We start from the raw sequence: 22,537 nt of genomic DNA, 5'->3' as shown, positions 1-22,537 counted from the left end.
CGACTTAAAACTTAAAAGAAAATAAAAACGTTCATCATGAAGTCCAGCAAACAGACTAATTGCCGGTTCACTTTCAAAACGTAACAAGGATAGCCGGTTACTGTGCAAGTAGCACAGAAGGTTCCGACCACATTTTCAGGTTTTTTTTCAGGTTCGTGTCTTTTCTTGCACGTCGTGTTATGATGTAGCAATTTAGTGAATTAGGCATAAACAACGATTGTCCTCAAAAAAATAAATAAACAAAAAAGATGGCAGAGAAGCGCTAGATAAGGTATCCAACACTATTTTTTAAGTAAAATTATCACATTTTAGCTAAAATTTGTAATTTTCATACATTACGAACGTTCTCAACACCGAAACTTTTTTTGAGAACTTTTTTAATGTCGTTCGAATCACGACTGAAAGAGCTTTAATATGATATATCACTCAACCCAGTCCTATGATTACTGGTGATACCTGAGTTTGCGTGGAAAACGAAAAAAAAGTTGTGTGGAAAACAAAAAATTACGCTGTAGTAAAAAAAGTTTGCTAGTGTTAAATACAGTAGCGAGAGTCAATGAACGAAAAAAATTACTGAAAACTTAATTTTATTTACAAAAAAAAACATATCATCTTTAAGCTCCTTGAATTCAAGAATATTTTATGATTGACATTTTTTGATAAAAAAAAACAGCCATCAGACAGTTGGAAAAGCGTCAATGAATGACAGTAACAAAAGACATTTTTTTTTGAAAAAATATCAACTTTCAAGTTTCAAAGAAAAAATAAATGCACATAAAGCTCTTTGAAATTGTATGATTAGCGCTATTTTTTTTAAATTATCCCTAATAGAGAAAACAGGATCAACAAGTAAAATTTCATATTTTGCTGGGAAATCTGAAAAAAAAGAAGTACATCACATTTTTCGTGATCTTTACATTTTTACAGTTCGATAGTGGAGTTTGCCTTCATTTTCACCAAGGAAATAACTAAACTTAACAACAAATCAAAGTCAAACCGCAAAAAAGCAAAATTGAGCCTGAAATAATTTGAAGACTTTCCAGAAAAAAACCATGGCGACCTATCTAATAGTCTGAACAACGTTCATCGACTCTTAAGGAACAAAACCAATTGAAAAAAAAACTGGGTCAATAAGTAACTAAATTATTCGGCTGGGAGTTCCTAAAACACAATACAAATTCGAAACTGAAAAGGATCAATTTTTTTTGCATCGCTTCCACTTTTGTTATTGGAGAACGTACTTTGCCTACCTTTTAGCAAAAAAAAAATAAGTTCAAAACGGTGACGGATTCCAATCTCAACTTACAGATTTCAAAGAAAACATAGATGGCCAAACAGCAAAAAGTAAATACAAGTCTGAACAAGTTTAAAACTTTTCCTCAACAAAAATCTTCGCAACCTATAAACGAGTCTAAACTACCTTCATCGACTATTAATCAAACAAAAAATCAAAAATCATCAGGACCAATATAAGTGAAAATCACTTCCGTTTTTTTTCACTAAAAAAACTAAATTTTTTTTTCTGCGTGAAAAAGTTCGGAATACAGATTTGGACCAGAAGACTACCCCCTTAACTGCGTGTCGTTTGAATTAGTACTAATGGCACGTTCCCTTTAAACATCAAAATGCTTCCGAACTGGTATCTAACTTTCAGACAATCAAACAGCAGTTAGTTACACAGTTCGAAAACAGCAACTCACTGTGAAGGAACGTGGCCCGTAATTTATCAGTTAGTTTAACTTCAAAATATGGTATGAACCTCCCCTCCCCTTTTTAGCTGTAAATCGAGCTCAATATTACCCTTTAGACGTAAAATGACTCTGCTCAATACTGCTTTCTTCGCATTTTTCTATCTTCATTTTAACCTCAGAAGTTCTCAAACTAACCAAAGCTTACTATCAACTTATTTTTCTGCGTCTAAATCGGTATTGTTACCACTACCGAAGCATTGAAAAACAGCTAAAAAATTCCTTTTTTATGTTTTTCCTCGCTAACCTCTGCCTATCTCAACTTACCGTTTAAAATCTGATTACCCTTATTACCTGATTAGCTGATACCTTAAATTTCTGAAAGCGCTATAGAATATACGTATAATTATTATTTATGATGCTGTTATTTTATCTTTACCTTTTGATCACGTATCACTATATCTCATCAAAGTCTCCCTGATGAGTCATTCTCCCATCTCTTAGTCAAACTGCCAATTTTTTTTTTACAAAATCTTGCTTAATAATCCAAAGAACTGGAATCCTATAGTAATACATCTAGCCATCACCTAACCACGGAGTCATTCAGCTGATAGTAAAAAAAGGCTCATTCTGAACTTGATATGCTACAGACTGTTGGTATTAATGCTTTTGCACTAATATATTTGTTGTTTACCGCATATAATATCCTATCTAAGTTATGTTATATACTGGCTAATCGAACAGGTGTGCATTATCACGGCGATCCTGTATTTCATCTTCTGATCTACCAAAATTCATACCAAACACATTTTAACAGACTCAATTTTATAACTAGACCATCCCTAACTTTTTATATTTTGATATATTTTTTTAAATTTTGTGTTTTATTTTGAGTTTTTTTGAAGCTAACTTATAACCTAGCTTCACCATGGCCTGAAATACCTCTAAACTATTTTTGTGAATGAACTCTCTTTTTTCGTTCACTATGTTCCATTGAACTACCGAATCCTTCAAGACAAACTCAAGTATTTTCCATATTTCGTCTCAGAGTTCGTTCAGATACAAACATCTTTATATAAGACGACTATTTCGATATCACAAACCCAGAATTTTCTGGTACCATGTATACTTGACTACCAAAATTCCAGAGCACCAAAATTTTTACCATGACCATCTCTCAGTTCTCCAACCAATACCAAATGCCTTCTTAATGTTCCATATCTCCCAATCAAATGATCACACACACACACCACCTTATGATTAAAATTGACGATAGAACAACAAAACAGAAGCGTACGCTTTGTTTTGTTATGTCCGTGAAACGCTTTTCTATTCGATTTTCTCCATTCTATCGAAATTATTAGAGCATGATTCATCTGGAAATCAATTCAATTCAGTCCACAAAGGCAATTGTAGAAACGAAAATCTGACTAATCATCATCACCCACCAATCTCTTCTTGTCTGCCTTCGCTAACCAGTCTGGTACTTACCATGCCCCCTCCGCTCATCTGACTGGGACCAAGTCCTCCTCCAAGTCCCCCCAACTGAGTCTGACCTCCCCCTCCCATGCCGATCGATCGTGCTTTCATCACAGAGGCAGCCGCCCCGTACTCCAGACTAGATCCGCCACCAGCGCCACCTCCCATCAACTACAACAGCAACAGGGTGATACAAATCTAATCGCAAAAACACATTATGACCTTGAATCAAAATTAATGCAATCAGTTGTCTTGTATTATTGGGTCAAATGATTTGTAATTTTGATTCTAGCTTGTCAGCAAGTCATTGGGAGACAACGAATCTTTGGGAGACAACGGCTGATTTACAGATCTTCGAGAAAATATCTACAGCCCATGACACATGATAGTTCTTCGATGTCGTAATACGTAAGCTTAACCGGTTGCTATAACAAATTGTCTTGCCAAGAATTCATTAAGTTTGTTCAAGTATTTTTTTCATGTTCTGCTGTTTCGTACTCAGCTTTTTACGGCAACCAAACTTTTTTACAGCAGAAAAACCATAGACAAAACACACCTGACCACTTATTCGTTATGGCCCACGATAAATAAATTTTCAACAGTGTCTTTCATTTAGTCTTTGATTTTATTTTACTCTTTCTGATTTCACTAATGATCAGTAATTTCATTCATTAAATAGTCAAAACAACCAAATTTATTGGTAGCTAAATTTCGGTGCCTAGGAAATTAGACGACAAGAAATTAGACGACCGTAAAGAAACGGAATTCACGGACAACCAGTATTTACAAAATTTAATTTAAGTCTTTTAACAAATTTCACGCAATTTGCTCGCAAGTTATTGTCTAAATTGGACAACCAGTATTTACTCAGCCAAAAGATAATTTAAGTCTGTAAACAAATTTCACGCAAGTTATTGTCTAAATTTCGTTATTTTATGATCGTCTAATTTGCTTGTCGTCTAATTTCCTAAACCCCCTATTTCAGACTGCAAGAGCCATTTTGAAATTTCGATACACTCATCTGTAAAATCAGATAGGGATATTTAACAAAAAATTGCCATATTTAACAAAATTCTGAATGAGTGGAACAAACATAAGCTGGGAAAAACGCTTTACAACAGATAACAATCAGTCAGACATGCACAATTATTCTACCTCCAGGGCGATGTAGTTGTTACTCTGAAACATAAACTGAGTATTATCACTTTTGAACTTCTTCTCATAGACCATCTACATGATTTCTACTTACTCGGGGTGAGTCATACTCCTGGTACCTCTGAGCCACCGAGGATCTTCCCATTCCACCTGTGCGACCACGCGAACCTCCTCCGTATGGGATCTAAACAGCTGAACGATATAAATTTCTTGGTATTATTGTAGGTAACAAAACATCTTTATTATCTCAATTGCTAGAATTTAAAATATAGTCAGACAATTGGAAAGAGTCAATGAACACGAAAACAAAAAATATTTTTCGAAAGTAAAAAATATATGGTCTCAACAAAAGTTCAAAAACAATATATAATTGACCCATTGACAGAAAACTGGATAACGAGATAGGTGTTCTCTGCCGCTGATTAATCTAATAACTAAAATCCACTTTCGGAACGAGAATTCGTTCACGTTTTTGGGCCATTAACTCTTTCGTAATTGGCGAGCAAAATCGCAAATTAATTTGAATTGAAATTAGAAATTAAAACAAGACTGCTCGTATCAAGGCCAAGCCCTGAATGTTCTGACTGTCTTTTAAGGTTTATGGAGCAGTAATAACATACAAAAAAAATTAATAAAATAAAATGAAAATGTTCTTTCTTAAATTTGAATTTTTTTTGAAAATCATCACCCCACACGCCATATAAAGTACAAAAGGATAGACTTCGCTCCTTGTTACAAATCAATTATTGCAAATAAGCTTCTTTCAACCAATTTGGAACGATATCTAAGGCGGATTAAATATCCGCTTACGCGTTATTAGCGCGAAATATATCGCGAGTTAATTGTCCCAAATTGGCCAAAACGGCAATCTTTAAACCCCCATAACTTTACAAAAAATGATCACAGGTGAAATATCGTTTCAAATTTAAGCTCAAGACAACAATACCTTTTGAATGATATAGAAAAAATTCCGTCAAAAATGGCTAGTTAAAAAGTCGAAAATTGTCTGAAGAAAAAAACCCACCCCGAGCACAAATATTCCGTTACTTTTGTATCGAAAGTCGGAAAAAAAAGAAGAACAAAATCAACGTGACTTATACGTATAGAAGTGAGTTCACTAAATTCATTGACAGTTTCTATTCTATATTTGTATTTGTTCAAAAGGATACCCTATTAAGGGCCATTTTCTTAATTAATTAAGAGTTGTATGTAACTGCACCATTAAATTTGTTATCAAGACCAAGAGGCTAAACTGCTTCAATCAAACGCTACAAAACGCCAGGAACAAGCTTTCGAAATATGAAAAAGGGAAAAAGCAAAACAAAAAATTGAACATTAAATGTCCTTTGCGGGAATCGAACCACATGCCTCGAGCATCCAGCTATGCTGCCATAAAAACACTTAATGCTACTCTTAAAGAACCAAAACACTTACCAATCTCAAAGCTGGGAACACACGCTATAAATTGCCAATACTATGCAGCAAAAGGGCCGAAAAATGATCATAAAATGATTGGAAAAAACTTAACTCGTAATATACCACAACGCCTGTTAACTCGTACAATACCACAAGCATCTGCGCTATGGTCGCTTAAAAATCTTAAACACAGGAGGGGTTGCGCTTTGCAAACACTAGCAAGAGAACGACAGAAAAGCGACTCTTTGAAGCGAAATAATAAAAAGAATAAATAAGCCTCGAATCAATAAACTTTTGATCTGTGTCAGATTCGAACCAGCAACCACGAGATTTCGAGTCTAACAGCCTTCCTTCTCAGCCGCCGACTCTTAACGACGGGCAAATACTAGCCAAAAGTAAACCAGAGAACAGATGCTATGTAATTTCCAATGGTACAGATCGTACTTTCAATGCTTCAGATCGTATTTGGAAAGATTTCCTAATTTCAAGAATTGGCACGGTCGTTTTTGGGAAACTGTCCACAAAAGGGTCGGTAAAAAGGTCAAATAAATCTTTAGTCCATAGCGGATTCCTAATCAAAACCAAGATGATTCCCTGATGCAGGAAATACCCCTAGATCTTGTGCTTTCGATTGAACCCTTAATCGCAGGTTTGGCCTGGTAGTTTTAGAGAAAATTCAAGCTTCCAACAACGGTCAAAACTTCAAAATTAGAGAATTTCATTGGCTATACCTTTTTTTTATAAAACATTCGGTCGGGTGTATACGTGTATGCAATGCGGATTCCTAGCATCAGTTCTTATCATTGAACCCTTGATCTCCGATTTTTGTTAGGGTAGTTTTCGAGGAAAGAGAAAAATTTCCATGAAACAGGATGAAAAATTCAGAATTAGCACATTTTCCGAAGCCATAACACTTTGTCTACATGAACAAGGGCGTGGCAGCTTCTGCAGGAGAGATCCCTATAACACGTTATTTTGACTGAACTCTCATATTTGACAAAAATTAAGGTAACTTTTGAGAAAATGAAAAAATCTAAAAATGGGTCAAAGATTCCCCCACTGAAACTTTCGGAGGCCGTATAGTAAAGTAAAGCACCGGCCTTTCCGCCATTTTGTGAATGTAAAGATGCCACCTTAGTAGCACTTATATAATTGCGACTGAGGTTGGAAAAAAGTGGCCTTGTAGTATCAGACTTCACTGCGCTTGTGTGGATACAATAATAGCTTACATCGTAATCAGGACTTTGTGGTTCTGCCATCTGCTGGACCAGGTGCACCTCTGCATTGCGTCTCAGCTGCTCCTGGTGTTTCATAAAGTTCTCCTCCTCCATTCGAAACTGCTCCTCTCGCGCCTGTGCCGCCCTGTCCAAGTACGCCCTTTTCGTCTCCAACATCGAATCCGAACTCTTGAATTTCTCCAGACGTTCCAACTCCTAAGCACATTCGAAATCAACTTCAAAGACTTCAACTTCAAACTATTCACATTTGAACATCAAAGATTTCAACATCACATTCAAAATCAACTTCAACTTATTCACACTCTTAGCTCGCTAGAGAAAACACGGAGCTGAAATTATGCCAAAACCGAGTTGGTAAAATGACAACCAGCATAAAAAACAACTGGCATTTAATTTCGACTACACCGTATATTTGAAGTGCCGGATCAATTAAATTGAAAAAGAAAAAACAAGATACTAAGAAAAAATTACGAAGTTGCTTTGAGGAAAGCAAGTTACCCTAGGTGGTGCTATAACTTTGTATGTGAATGGCAAAAACTGTTCTCCGCATCACGATAATTGTACGAAACAGTATACTTTGTTCGCTTGAGACAGAAAAAAGTCGGCTTTGAATGCATCAATTTTAGTGATTTTTTCACTCTATTTTTTTTTTAAATTTTGGCATATAGTAAATTTTGGTGTTACACAATCGTTGGAGAACATGCCTCATAGTTTCATAAAATAAAAGTAGTTAGAAACGTGCCTAATTTCCTATTGAGCTCCCCCCCCCCCACACGCGGGCATGGGGATGGCTCAATTGATACAAGGTGTCAGCTGGTTGACAAAACGACATATTTGAGAAAATAATTCAGAGATGGTGAATGACAAGGAGGCGAGTCTGGTCTAGACAGTGACTTAATAACAAGCAAAACAAACAATTTGAAAACATTTCGGTGGATAATTGAAACCGAACGTAAAATCGAACAAATCGAACGTAAAAAATAACGAGTAACAGCTGTAACAAATAGTGATTCAATGTAAGGCGAATAATTTCCTTCTAATTGTATGCCTTGATTCTGCTTTACTGTTGGTTTGCTTTACTGTCTCTCATAATTGCCTATTTAGGTCACTGTCTGGATCAGACCCGTCTCCTTGTTATTCACCTCAGAGATTCCGTAAGAAAAAAAAGTATGTTCCGATTTGAAACCACTTGCTGATCGCAAGCCTAACTGTCAACTCACATCTTGTCGACGTCTCAACTCCTCTCTCAGAACCCAAGACTTGTGGTTTTTGTACATGTCCTCCACTTCCAGCTCTAGTCTCGCTCTGGACTCCTCTAGCTGTTGCTCCAGGTACTCCCGCTGGCGTTCCTCGAACATGTATTGCATCTTCCACTTCATTGCGACGTCATACTCGAAAGTTCCCTCTTCTAAGAAACGAGGTCTCTCAGAAAGCTCCCTGAATGAAAACTGTGAGGTCATGGAGTGTCGAAAAAGTTCATTCGAACTAAGTTTATATTAGGACAGGACACAAAAATGGTTTCATAAAACCTAGAATTTTGAGCTCACTATAGAAATTAATTATAACTTACATTGCCATCATCTGCGACGGTCTAATCGTCTTCAAGCTGATTCCGTCTTCCTCGTCATTGTCCTCGAGGGGTTTCACGCTAATTGGTTTAACCGACCTAATACATAACAAACGTCATGTCGTTCAATAATCGGAAACATTTCTAATTAAGCCGATTTGACAAAAAAACCTACTTTGTGAGAACGAATGGATTCTCGTTTATTTTGCGGATGGCCAGTTCAGCTCGTTTCTTGTTCGAAAACTCCACAAAACCATATCCCAAAGGCTTGAGGTTATAACTACAAGCCACACATACGCGCTCAAGTTCCCCAAAAGCTTCAAATGCATCTCCTGTGAACAAATTCAGTATAAAACTATCCTGTAAGTTAAGAGCTGTCCAAGTTAATATATTTTCTTTCTTCATCAAACCGTATTACGGCACAACATTGTCGGCGGGAAAAAACAGGTTAGTGGATTTATCCAAATCGAAGCGGGCCTTTCATATACACTCGGTGACATATCATAATGAAAGTAGTATGTAAGTACATACGCAGTAGTTCGTTTGTGACAAAATCTCCCAGATTGGACACTTTGATGACAGAGCTCTGAGATGCGAGACGCACATTGAGATTTCTGCCTTTGAATGAACTTCTATCAAGCTCTAGTTTAGCTTTCTCTGCGTTCACTTTCGAATCCTGAAAAATTAAAACATTTTTCAACACAGGCGAAGCTTAACTAGCATAAATGACTTCGAACTACAAAAAAATTGAATAAGGAGATAGAAAAACAAATATTTTAAAAAATGAGAAAAAAAAAGAGTTTTTCTTTCATGTATAAATTTATTTAAGTTTTTATAGACGACTTTGTGGGATGTATTATAAGCAATCGAAAAAATGGAGCCAGATTTTAGTCGATCTTAAAAAAAGAACCGAAACTTTGTGCTCAACAAAAAATTAGGTAGAACAGCCGACAGAAATAAAACCGCCAGCCAATAAGTAGATGAAATAAAACTTTTCAGTAAAATCGTTTTTGGAAAAATTACATGTTCTGTGTATATAGTGTCCACGAGTTCCATGTAGGATAAATGCAAGGTGGTATATCCAATTCGGAAACTAAGCAGACAGTTTACGTAGACAACCATAATGCAAAAAAATTGAAAAGAAACGCAAACATAGCACGACAAACTAGCAGACTGGAACTGAGTCGAAAACAAGTCGAAACAAAATGAAACTGCTAGGAACTAGATCTAACAACAATTGTACATCTTCGTATCAGTTGCTCTGCAAAGTCATTTCAGTTTTTAAAACTTAATAGGATGAATAAGTCAACTGAACATTAAAAATGAATGAAAACAAAACTTACGAATTTGTGACAAGCCGACAATGCTATCCGCGAGCATAATCATTATGATAAAACATAAGCCGAAATCGATTGGGCAGAATAATTTTTTAAAACAAAGAAAATATACGAAGTCGAGAAATTACAAAAAATCAAAACCCTGAAAGTAACAACAATGTAATTGCCTACCGTACAGTAAAAACAAACTTTAAAAAGATGTGGCAACTAAGCCGAAAAACACAAGCAGACAAACAATAACCCTAGAATTTTTTTTGAAACAGAAAATATTTCCCGTTTGAAAAAAAACATGTCCTGCTAAGATTCGAGCCCAGGACCATTGCCCTGCCAGGCGCATCCTTTATCTCGAGGCCAAAAGTGCTGTAGACGCAATTCAATATCAACTGAACCCAATTTTACCATTTCGAAGTATGATATTCTTGTGAACAAAGTTAATTACGGGAAAAAGTCTAGTAGCCGATTGCAAAACCCTTGCTTATCGCAAGAGTAATAGAGTATATTGAGACACGTGTAACATTAACACACGCGATATCTTGTGAAATCCTTCAACAAAAAAGTCTAGTACCCGGTTGCATTACACTTGCTTATCGCAAGGGTTATGATGTTTTTGATAGAATAACTTTTCTTTCAAATTTTTGATGAAAACTACGCTAGGATTTTTGAGACGACAACAATTTAAGAAAACAAATGATGTCGTCTGAGTTTGTAATTCATAACACAGGCGAAGCTGCACTTCGCATACACAAGCAAAAATAAGACCTATAAAGCTACTGCGAAAAACTGAATGAGTAAAACTTTGAGTCAACATAATTTCTTAGGTGACGCACGCTAATTATGAGTCTACATAATTGCTAAGTGAAGCATGCCAATTATGACGCATTAGCAGCACCAGTCAATTTGAAAAAAAAAAGAAATTCACCAACTAACATGCCTCAATTTATATAGCGGATGCATTTTAACTAGTATACGAAAAAGTTCGTTAAAAAGATCCGACCCTGACCAGGTTCGAACCCTCTTATTTTGCTGCGAGTTTCCTTCCCTACTTTTACGCTACAGATCCATCACAACTTGAAGCTAAAGTGCTATTTGTAATACAATAGTCTGTGCTAATATCCTTAGCATTGGCTGTACTTAATATCTGTTTATTGATCTTATGCCCTTATTGCAATAGAAAAACACTACCAAATGAACACTAACATTTGCGACTTAGGTTGGAAAAAAGAGAGTTCATACAAGCACACAAGCTTTACTTTTGCAAACATAGCCAACTGACAGTTGGTAAAGAGTAATGAACGCAAGGAAACTGAAAAAAAACTGACGGGTTATTTTAAAAAACCTTCAAATTCTGAAATTCGAAAAAAATAGATGGCCTTAAAGCTCTTTGAATATGTAGAAGAATTTATGATGGACACTTTTTGTTAAAACTAATCCAATTTGAGAATAATGGATCAATAAGTAAAACTTTTATTTGGCTGGGAAATCTGATAATTAATTTCCATTTTCGAAATTAGAAGTCGATCACGTTTTTCGTGACCTTTATAGTTTTGCTGTTCGATAGTGGAGTTTGCCTTCCTTTTAACAAAGGAACTGCACTGAACTTAAAAAGAAATCACAAGTCAACCCGCGAAAAATCAAAATTGAGCGTGAACAAATTTTAGACTTTTTCCTAAAAAAAATCACCAAGATCTATATAAGAAAAATCACTACGTTCATTAATCGTAAACATATCCAAAAAAAAAAACAATAGTCAAAGCACACAAGGAAAAAAATATTGAATTATCTTTGAAAATTTCCAAGTTCCACAGAAATAAATGTATGCCCTTGAAGTTCGAAATTCATAAATAATTAATGATAGCCTTTTTTTGATCAAATAAACCCAACTGGAGAAAACTGGTAAATATATTTATGTAATAGAAAATTTTTTTAATCCACTGGAAAACCTCAAAACTAAAATCCAATTTTTAAACTAGAATTCGATCACGTTCTCCGTTGAACTTTACCCTTTTGCTGTTCGATACTGTTCTTTTTAAATCCAATGACAAACCGCGACAAATAAAGTTTGGCGTCCACAAATGCTAAGATTTTTCCTGCACATAAAGCATTATCACGACCAAAGTGTCATCACTCTGTTGATTGAAAAATTTTCCAAGTTTTTATCAAAACCAATGTTTGCTAAAAATGTTCCGGTTAAAACTGGTAAATCGCCCATAATACAACAAATTTTTTCTGTCTTGAATCTGTCTCGATTTTTTTAAAACCGATTCAAACATTTTTGTCTTTCGAAAGACACGCCTATTTGAAACCACATCGTCTCAGTGCCCGTCCAACAGCCGCTTACCAATTTTAGAAAACCAAAACATTTCTCCATATTGAGCCAGATCTCTTCCACTTTTCCATATTTTTCGAACAGTTCTTTTATATCAGCTTCCTTGACTCCCTCTTTCGGAAATCCAGCGACGAATAGTTTTCTTCTTCCGCCTGGGAGAACAGCTTTTTCCTCGGAAGGTGTCGCCAAAGAGGCCATGATTCGCTGATCCTCGCGAGAAACACCTACGATGAAAAAAGGTTTCAATTTAGTCGAAATGCCAGACTAGAAAATGAAATACTGGTGAATCTCCCATATCAAACAAAAACTCCAAGCCAGTGATAAACTACAGCTAAAACTGCTTTTTTGGAATCTAAAAAGAAGGAAACACTTCACGGAAATCTGTTTTACCCATTGGTTGTTCGTGTTTTCGCTTTCTGTTCTGATCCATGCCTTCATTTCGATTCATCACTTGCGGTCTAGGAACAGCTCCAGGCATACTATTTCTATTGCTGTAATTTTGTCCACCTCCACTTTGTTGTCTGTTCCCATGCATTTGCTGGTTGCTACCAAATTTAGCTCCCCCAATACCTGGGACCGATTGCCTCATGGGAGGCTTGGGTGCCATACCCGGGCCACTGTATCTCTTCAGGGGCGATTGAGCAACCTGTGCAACAGCAGCAGCTTCAGGCTCAGCATCCAGATCAATGATCTCAATAGAGGACGCAGCTTGACTATTCATTACTTGGTTCTCATTCTGCAACGCAATGTTTCCGAGCCGAGATTGAAGTGAGGATTGCTGCCTGACAGGTTGCGCGTGCGCATTCATAGAGCTTGTTCCGTTGGCCAATGTTCCAATTTTCGAGCTGCGATCGTTTGTAACTGTAACCATAAAACGTGTTGCCAAATTCTCCTCATTCTTGTTCACATCTACAGGCAGAGACTGCTCGGTTTCGGTTGAGGGTACATTGGAGTTTGCCCTGCCGATCCTTTTCAACGCCGAAATGTGACCTTTCGGAGCACTTAGGGGCTGATCAATTCGAGAGTCTTCGGTGCCAGAGAAATCATTTCCAAAGCGACCAGCTCCAGACAACTTTATCTTTTTACCCATTTTATCGTCTGCAACATATTTTGCGTTCTATTTTACCCACGCTAAGTAGTTGAATCAAATTAGATATTGAATCAAATTAAGAGCCATTAGCTTTAATTAGAAACTAATCTTATGAGAGCAAGCATTTTTTTCACATTGAAAAGCGATTCGAATCATAATAACTCACCCGTTTTAAAGGAAGGTTTAGCCTAGCCTTTTCAGATGTCAGAACTACTCCTCTTTCGACAGATTACTACAAAAATCTCTATGCCCCTGTAATGTAGATACTTTTGTCATTGATTTCGAGTTGCACGAAGTAACCATGTCTTTTCCGAATGGATCACGAGCTCTTCAGGACGAAATTTGATAAACTTTTTAAAATTCCAAGTATACAAGTAGACATACCTAAATGCAAACTAGCGCGTAACGCACCTCCAACTCAAAAAACCGCATATATTTGAAATAAGATCATACTCTGGCAGCAACCAATTACAGGGTTCGTAACTTCAATATTGTGAAGTTTTTCATATTCAAGTTTTTCTTAATTCAAATTTTGATAAACCATAGGACTTTGTGAAGTTTTTTATATCTAAGTTTTTAAATACATTAAAAAACACGTCTGGTAAACTAAAAGCAATTGAGCAGTCGCATTTGAACGCAAATTTTGCAGCTCTAGAGAGTAATCTCACAGTACCAAACTATACCGTTGGAAATTTCTAAATTTGAGAAACATCAAAATTAAGTTTTCTAAAAAAAATTTTCGAAAAAAAAACATTTAAAAAACGTCATTTCTCGTAAACTACAATGATTTGAGCAGTAATACTTGGATATAAGATTCGCAACCCCTAAAAGTACTATAACAGCCCTCAAATACACGGCAGGGTATTTCAAATTCAGAAAAATAATTTTACATTTAATTTTACATTTAAAAACATTTCGAAAAATCACAAAAACATCTAAACATCATATCTCGAAAACTCCAAAGATTTGAGCAGCATAATTGGAGGCAAAATTCGCAACCCCTGAGAGTCCCCTTAGAAAGCCTCACGATAGAGATGAGAACTTCAAATTTAGTAAATTTTTTTTATATCTGAATTCTTTGAGCATTTCTAAAAAAAAATGACCTAACAAACGTCAAATCTTGGAAACTAAGAGTATTTGGACATTCGCATTCGGAAGTAAAATTCGCAACTTAGAAGTCCTGAGAGTACCCTTACAGAAGCCAACCTAAAGGATGGGAATTTCAAATCTTTTGATTTTTTTATGGTAGTTTTCTGAAAAATTAAACAAAAGAAATCATAAAACACGTCATATCTCGAAAACTAGCAGGTTTTGAGCAGTCAAATTTGGAGACAAAATACGCAACCCCTGGTAGTACCCTGAGAGATTCTCTTTATGGTGCGTATTCAAAGGTTCCAAAATGAAGAATCAGTCCCATAGGTTCCAAAATAAAATAGCAGTCGCATAAGTCCCAATTCTTTTCAATTGGTCAAAAGACTTAATTAGCCGTGTCTCAGTTTAAGGTCGCAGGGGGCGCGCATCACCGCTTCGCGGGGAAAACCGGCTCTAAATTTCGTATAGAGCCCTACGAAAAATCATTAAAAAAACTTCAAATCTCAAAAACTATAAGGATTTGAGCAGCCATATTTGGAGGCACGATTCGCAACCCCTACTAAAGCCCAGACAGCACCCAACTAAATAGTTAGGAATTTCAAATTTTGAAAACAAAAATTAATTCAAGTTTTTTGAAATTTTTTTGAAAAAATCAAAAAAACGTCATATCTTGAAAACTACAAGGATTTGAGCAGTCATAATTGGAGGCAAGGTCCACAACCCCTGAGAGTACTCTGATAATCCGCAAACTACAGAGTTCATAATTCGAAATTTTGAAGAAAAAAATTCGTCCAGGTTTTTAGCAATTTTTTCGAAAAAAAAATCACAAAAAACATATCTCGAAAACTACAAGGATATGAGCAGTCACATTTGGAGGCAAGAATTGCAATCCTTGATAGTACTCTGACAGCACCCCACTACAGCGTTGCAAATTTCAAACTCTGTGAATTACTTTTTGTTTTGAGTTCTCTGAAAAATGTTCTGAAAAATTCACAAAAAAAATCAACGTATCTCGTTAACTAAAAAAATATGGACATTCAAAATTGACAATCCTGACAGCATCCCACAACAAGTGCGTTTTTGATTTTTAACTCCGTCAAATAAAACACCAAATTCAAAATAGAAATCGAAAAAAAAATCTTAACCAGTGCCATATACGATATAACTGGGTACAGGACTTTATCCTCCACGGTAATTATCCTCCAGGCGATATCCTCCAGGCGATCAGTCGCTCCTGCAGCTCAACCAAGGGTCGCGCAAGCTCATCTAAGGTGGTTCTAAGACCTATTTTTCACGAGGAAGCGAATGGGCCTATCCCCGAAGCTCTACGAGCAAGCTTTGTTAATTTTCAAGCCAACTGAAGCAACTTCGTCAGTTTTGGACCTCATTTTGAGCTTGTTTACGGCTCGGGTCATAACTTTTGAACCACTGGTCGCACAGCTCCCATCTTTTTCATGCAGCTGACCATGAACATCCAAATTCATAAAATTGGGGGATAAAAATGGAGGAAAAAGTCCCTGTTTGAGAAATGGAGGATAATGGTGGAGGATATCGCCTGGAGGATAATTACCGTGGAGGATAAAGTCCGTTTCCCCTATTAAAGCCTAATTGTTGTGATAAACTTATTAAATAGAACACTTTCTTTGTTCAAATTTACCGCTTGTGTGTTTTCATATCATATGCACGCTTGGCTTTCCTCTCCTGGTTATCTTACCAAATCTCGCCGTCCCAGCCGTAGGCGAGTGAAGTTACCCCAAACGCAAGAAGGAGTGAGCTGGTGAATCGACCTCCAAAACGACGTCAGGTTGTACCACTCCTTTTTTTTTCTTCATCGCCTTTGCCTAAACAATTTTAAACCCTAAGTGAAAGTGTTCATAAATCACCCCAAAGAGCTTCCTTTCTCGCCCCAGTTGCCTGTGTTTCAGGTAGATGCCGCGGTTCCAGGCAAGACGCATCCGTGAGTTCTCACAAAAACTAGTTATTGGGACTTCAAGGACCAAATTTATCAAACCAGCTCTAGTAAAATCAACAATCCACACCTACCGCGGCGCAACGCTTCAAGATCTGTTTGAAACATCTTTGCAATACAGACCAAAGCGCCTAAATACTGTAACAATAGTTGCTGGATACAATAACAACAGGCTGCATCCATAGAAATTGGAACAGCAGTTGAAAAACTTGATTAACCTCGTCACTAACAAGTTTCAGCTCAAGACACTGATCATCCCCAAAACAATTCAGAACTGTAATAATTCCGAAGTTAACCGCAAAATTTATATTCATAATCATGTGCTGTTTAATTTGATAAATCGATTTGTACACCCCCATACACTGATTGTTTCACCTAACCTCAACTTTAGTCTAACCCCTCAAATGTTCTGCCATGATGGTATCCATTTCTCGTTCTACGGTAATGATTTCTTTACAAATTTTATCGCCATTTTACACTATAAATTCTCTCGCTAACTTGACACCGCCGTCCTTCCTAAAATGACTACTCAAACACACTGCCTTATTTGTAAAAACAGCCTAGCCCGCAGCAGTGATCACTATGATGATTTCAGTTGTCATCGCTGCACCTCCCAATTTCATTCAGCTAACGACAAGCATGAATGCAATTCCCCAACCCTAGCTACAACCACGCTCCCCCAAATGCACCCTCACCCTTCCACTGCCCCAAACTCACAAAACTCAGGAGAGTCTTCCACTATAGAACCTAGAACAATACAAGACCCATGATCAAACCCGTGTCCAGAACTCATAGAAACCAAGAGGAAAATACACAATGAAGTGGTCCACTGGAAACCTGTCTTTATGATCTCGTCAAAAAAAAAGTTGGTTATAACTTCATTGAAACCCTCAATAGAACTTTGAGCAGCCTAATAGAAAACAACGACAATACCTTCGCAATGCACGCAGCAATGATTTTTCCACACTTACTACTGTGCAAAACAGGTCAACAAACTAATGAATACTGGAAAAATATGAAGCGCAAATGCAAAACTAACAGACACATCCAAAGGCGTTTTTTCGCTCTACAAGATCGTCAAGTGTAAGACAGTAGAACAGACTCTCATAGAGAAGCACCCACCATCTAAACCAATTGATGAGAAATATATTACACCAGTCTCAAATGAAACAATTCCTTTCCATCCATCGATATTTGATCAGATAAACGGTCAACATATCAAGAAGGTAGCCATGAGAACGCACGGATCGCATGGACCATCTGGCCTCGATCCAAATGAATGGAGACGTATTTTAACACACTTCGGGCAACATTCAGTTGAGATTTCAAAAACAATTACTAAAATTGCCAAAAAATTGGCCAGCGAAGAACTAAATCCAGAACTAATGGAACCATATAACGCATGTAGATTAATACTCTTAGATAAGAATCCAGGAGTAAGACCCATAGGCATAGGAGAAGTTATGCGTAGGATAAAAACCAAACAATAACCAAATGCCTAAAAAACGGCAAACAATAACCAAATGCCTAAAAAACGTACTCATATCGCTCGGTTCGAACTACCAATTCTGTCCAGGACAAAAATGTGGCATTGAATATGCGATCCACACGCTAAGAGATCAATTTAGCAAAATTTCCGCCGATGCTGTTTTACTGATAAATGCCGGAAACGCTTTCAACTCGCTGAACCGAAAGCTGGCATTGAAAAACATCAAAAATACCTCCCCTTCTCTTTTAACAGCAATCAAGAACTCCTACTCTAATCCATCTAAACTGTTCGTTAACAAAAAAACCATCTACTCTCAAGAAGGGACAACCCAGGGGGATCCACTAGCAATGGCCATGTACGGTCTAGCCATAATACCCATCATGAAACTTTCATCAGTAGACGATGTAATCCAGAAAGGGTACGCAGACGATGGAAACGCAGTCGGTAAAATAAGCAATCTACGAACCGTCCTCGATAAAATTGTATCACTGGGTAAATTTTTCGGCTACCACGTGAAAACATCCAAATGCCAACTCATTGTCAAGGATGAAAAACTCGGTGAAGCTCAGAAAATTTTCGCAAATACAGAAACCACGATAAAGACAGAAGCTCGAGTGCTTGGTTCAGTTATAGAAACAGAATGAGAATGTAGAAAAATCCTCGAGTTTCAACAGAATGAGCAAATCAAAATTTTGAAAAAACTAACGAAAATCGCTCAAACCTCCCCTCAAAACGTTTATGCCTGCTCTACTAAAGGAGTTCAAGAAAAGCTTTCATTTCTGGCCAGGACAAAGCCTAATACTATAGAAAATTTAGAAATATGTGAAAATATTATCAAAGAACAATTATTACCTAACCTAGTCGGTAAAGACACTTCAAACTCCCAGTTCCGCGAGATATCTTCCTTACCCCTTAAAATGGGTGGACTTAACATCAAGCTGCCATCCGATCATGAAAGCTATCTAAAATCATCTAAGGAAACATCACTAGTACTGGAATCTCAAGATCCTGTTACAGCAGTAACACAGCAAGAAAAAATCTGTACGAAAAACAAAAATTAAAAACTGATAGAACAAATTGGAAAAAAAAAACAAACCTCATTAACTTCCTAAATGAAGCAGATAAATACGCATTCGGTCTGGCCTCTGAAAAAGGAGCCTCTAACTGGCTCAATGCATTACCACTGAGCAGATACAACTTCAACCTGAATAAAGCAGAATTCAGAGTTGGTATTTACTTAAGATACGGATGGGAACCGACCAAAACCCCACTCACATATGCATGTTGTGGTAATTTTAACTTGACACATGCGCGTCACTGTGCAAAGGGTGGTTACACACACATAAGACACAATGAAATTAGAGACACATTCGCCAACCTCATGAACGAGGTTTGCCATGACGTCAAGATTGAGCCGAAACTTCAGCCGTTGCAAGGCGAAAATTTTGTCAACAATTCAACTATAACTGAAGATGAGGCACGACTTGACATTAAGGCAAACGGACTCTGGGGTTCACGATTCAGCCGCGTTTTCTTTGATGTAAAAATTTTCAACCCCCATGCCAAAACACCGCGAAAACTGCATAAAGACGCATACAAATACCACGAAACGCCAAAGAACTCTAAATATCAGCAAAGAGTTTTAAAAGTAGAGCAGAGTAGCTTCTGTCCGCTAATTTTTGGATGCACCAGTGGCGCTGCTCCAACAGCCACGTGGACGATGCAGCGTTTAGCCGAAAAACTAAGTGAAAAAAGACAAGAAAGCTATCCAGAATCTATAAACTACATAAGAACTAAAATAAGCTTCGCGCTCCTGAGGAGCTCTATATTTTGTTTAAGGGGGTGCAGATCGCTACGCAAAGTTCAATTGATCGACAACTCCATATGCGCTATTGTAGAGGAAGGACGGGTAAGATAAATTAACATTACGACGATGCATTTAATGCTGTTTTATGACTTTATTGCTGATATATATGCCCTCGTGCACTTACTGTAACTAAACGGAAGGGCCCCTTTTGTAATTTTACAGAAAATTTACAAAAAAAAAGAAAAAAATTATGGTAGCCAAAAAATTACACCCATACCCCAGCTTGGCCATTATCAATTCACTTCTTTGAAACCAATGAACTCTTGTGCATGATGTGCCAGTCGGTCATGAAATCAGAAGTTTAGCTGCGGATTTGGAGTTTTAAAAATCCAAACTGCGAATATAATGATCAATTGATAAAACAACTCAACCGAGGCGCAGCTGAAAATCAAATTTTTTTAGAAGGTCAGAAAATATCATTCATCTTTTGACCCAATCAAAAAACCATTGCATTCTCATTCTCATAAATTGGAGAAAAGTAAAGTATAACGTGAATAGAGTTAAAGAGACAAACGGTTGGGAATCCAGCTAACTAGATTGAGCAAACTAACGCCAGCACAGGATAAACTGCAGTTGAAAGCAAGTCCACAGAACTGACCTCAAATGATGCTACAATTCCATCAGACACTTTTACTGGAGAGCGATTTTGTTCCCTTGGCTCTTCAAATAAAAAATTTCTTCGCACACAGTTTACCATTTTACGTCCCGAGTACACAGGCACCGTTAGTAGCTCGTAAATCTGGGCAGATTCTCTGTTTAAGAAGACTACTTGCCCTGGGTCCTCTGTAAATATGCTCAAATTCGCCCAGATCTTGTGAAGAAAAATGTCACTGCTAGTTCCGGCGGCTCCCTGAACTTCACAGGCTAAAAGTTGAAAAATACATCCCTCATGAATGCAATCCCTATATTTGTCTTTTAAGCTATCTTTCTCTTCGTTCGCCGCCGTTTAGCGTTAGGAACCCAAACTGCACTTTTTCTACTAGTCGCTAGGGAGTCAATTAACGTTTCATCTCAAAGGAGCTGTCTTCCAACAGACCGTTGGTTAAGCGTCAGACTGTCTGATCGCTTCTGATTTGCCCTATTGATGTGTCGTGACTTTATAACAGAATGATTATAGTCTTAATTTTACAATTCAATTGTGGAATTCGACCAGAATGGACAAAACGCAATTTCGTATTCGTATCTTGTGGTTTAGTAACGCTAATTGAACGATTAGAAAAATCTGGAGGGGTTAATTTTGACTAACATGCTAATTTTTAAAAACTCGATTTGGACGTGAACGACGCGTATTCTTTTTATATTTCGCACCAACTGAAACTGCGAAAACAGAACGAGAGAATTCTTAGTGAAAAACAACAACAACGGAAATCGTGTGAAACTGATCGACATTGAAGAAAGAATATGATTGTCAAAAACCACTCCGAGTTTTAACGATTGTCCCGCTCCGAGTTGTAACGATTGTCCCGAAGGGTGTTGGGACGACGTGTCCAGCCTTGCGAGAAGAAATAAGAGCGTTATTTGCCCGGTTTCCAGAATCCAGAGGGGTCTCGGGAGATAACTTAAACATTATTTTAACTAACTTTTAGCTTCCTGGAAATGTTTTGAACTGAATTAATAACATCCAAATTCGTTTTCAGATTATGAGAAGCTAGAAGTGGAGGGAAAGGATTGATCCATCTTCGATGGAGATGGCGATTTTTATCTACTGAAAAAAAAACAATAGTAATATGATAAATAAGTAGTAGCTCTGTTTTAAGGAGTGACCTCGTTGTCTGGGGATACTGAGACCAAGCCATGAGCTCACTATTTTGCATAGAATTAGATTAATTAGGGCGTTCTGATCGAAGCCGGAAACAGTAATGTTTTTGTTGACCCGATGTTAGAAAGACCACCAAAAGAACTGGATTTGGCAGAGTGGTGAAAAGCATGTAGAGCTGTGTTTAGATGCTAGCCAGTCGTTTTAGAACCTAGTTTTATTTTCCGTCGATATTTACTTCCGGGCGAATGTTACATAGATGTTTTTATGGCTCTCCAGGGTGTTATTCTTTTTTAACATCATGACCGGCAGAACCCTTAACGAGCACTCCGCACCGAGCGGATGCTCAAAACAACGCCCTAACCATCGGGGCGGAAGGGTAGTTCGGAACACGGAATCCTTCCGGATTCCCGTGAATAGCTTTTAAACCTAGTTAAGACCGAAAATTCACAATTCAGGCTGGGCGGGAGGACTCGCGGTCCCGTCATTTCCTGAGTGTATGTGACCAAAAAAACACTTAAAGACATACAGGAAACCAAACAAAAAGTAGTATATTACCTACGAAAAAACAAAAAAAAAACAAATAAATAACCGAAAAAACCAAAAACAGTTAAAAAAAAAAGTATCAAGTCAGTAGAAATCATCCCCCTAGACGAGTTGTGATCCGACCCTCCCGTTTGTTGTTGTTATATATATTGTTTTTTCAGGCATTTATATCAGTCAAAATAATTACGATCAAATTTGTGGCCCGTTTGTGGTGATTGTATTCTAGGGTTGATTGAGTATTTAAGCACGTTAATGCTAATTTGCGCTCAGTCCAGAAGGGCCTCCGGATTAGAGAAGAAGACTGATCCGGCAAGCAGTGCAAGGAGCGACAAGAAAGGGCTCAAGGACAACAGCAAGCGACTGTTGGGTATTGTTGAAAAGTTTTGTATCCGTTTTGGTACAAAAAATAGGATATTAATCTGTGGGGGGGCTCGACAGTGACTGCACTGTAGTGACCCTTGACCCTTCAACGAATTGCGAATTTCCGAGTTAAGCACCTTAATTCGGCTATTGAACAAACCC

General features: G+C 37.3%; 5 protein-coding genes across 9 annotated transcripts in view; 3 read left to right on the top strand and 2 right to left on the bottom strand.

Annotated features, from left to right (window-relative positions):
* The window catches only part of LOC134851452 (transcription elongation factor SPT6-like), a 207,930-nt gene that overhangs the window by 59,888 nt on the left and 125,505 nt on the right, over nucleotides 1-22,537 (top strand). The window contains exon 1 of one of the 2 annotated variants that reach the window (XM_063867551.1): nucleotides 15,992-16,021. The exons of the other annotated variant lie outside the window; for it this stretch is intronic. The gene's annotated coding sequence lies outside the window, so the exon portion shown is untranslated. Of the gene's footprint in view, nucleotides 1-15,991; nucleotides 16,022-22,537 lie in introns of those variants that run through there. 2 annotated transcript variants of the gene reach the window in all.
* Nucleotides 1-22,537, bottom strand: part of LOC134851451 (uncharacterized) — a 225,330-nt gene that overhangs the window by 98,405 nt on the left and 104,388 nt on the right. The window lies entirely within an intron of this gene.
* On the bottom strand, nucleotides 1,144-13,296 carry LOC134851902 (non-POU domain-containing octamer-binding protein-like). Its single transcript, XM_063868177.1, has 11 exons — nucleotides 12,597-13,296; nucleotides 12,219-12,430; nucleotides 9,075-9,219; nucleotides 8,719-8,875; nucleotides 8,547-8,642; nucleotides 8,197-8,413; nucleotides 6,968-7,171; nucleotides 4,417-4,506; nucleotides 4,323-4,346; nucleotides 3,180-3,338; nucleotides 1,144-1,161 (listed from the first exon to the last, which is right to left on the bottom strand). Exons 1-11 carry the CDS (start codon nucleotides 13,294-13,296, stop codon nucleotides 1,144-1,146), a joined length of 2,022 nt encoding a protein of 673 aa, XP_063724247.1.
* LOC134851453 (uncharacterized) overlaps nucleotides 15,993-22,537 on the top strand; it is a 326,278-nt gene continuing 319,733 nt past the window's right edge. For all 4 annotated transcript variants that reach the window (XM_063867556.1, XM_063867554.1, XM_063867553.1 and 1 more), the window contains exon 1: nucleotides 15,993-16,023. The gene's annotated coding sequence lies outside the window, so the exon portion shown is untranslated. The remainder of the gene's footprint in view (nucleotides 16,024-22,537) is intronic.
* LOC134851455 (DDB1- and CUL4-associated factor 5-like) overlaps nucleotides 15,998-22,537 on the top strand; it is a 333,286-nt gene continuing 326,746 nt past the window's right edge. Inside the window, exon 1 of the mRNA XM_063867557.1 lies at nucleotides 15,998-16,022. The gene's annotated coding sequence lies outside the window, so the exon portion shown is untranslated. The remainder of the gene's footprint in view (nucleotides 16,023-22,537) is intronic.

This window comes from Symsagittifera roscoffensis, chromosome 7 (genome assembly GCF_963678635.1).
Source record: "Symsagittifera roscoffensis chromosome 7, txSymRosc1.1, whole genome shotgun sequence".
Taxonomy (NCBI): Eukaryota; Metazoa; Xenacoelomorpha; order Acoela; family Convolutidae; genus Symsagittifera; species Symsagittifera roscoffensis.
Note: the sequence above shows the minus strand (reverse complement) of the source record. Positions and strands in the feature narration are given on the sequence as shown.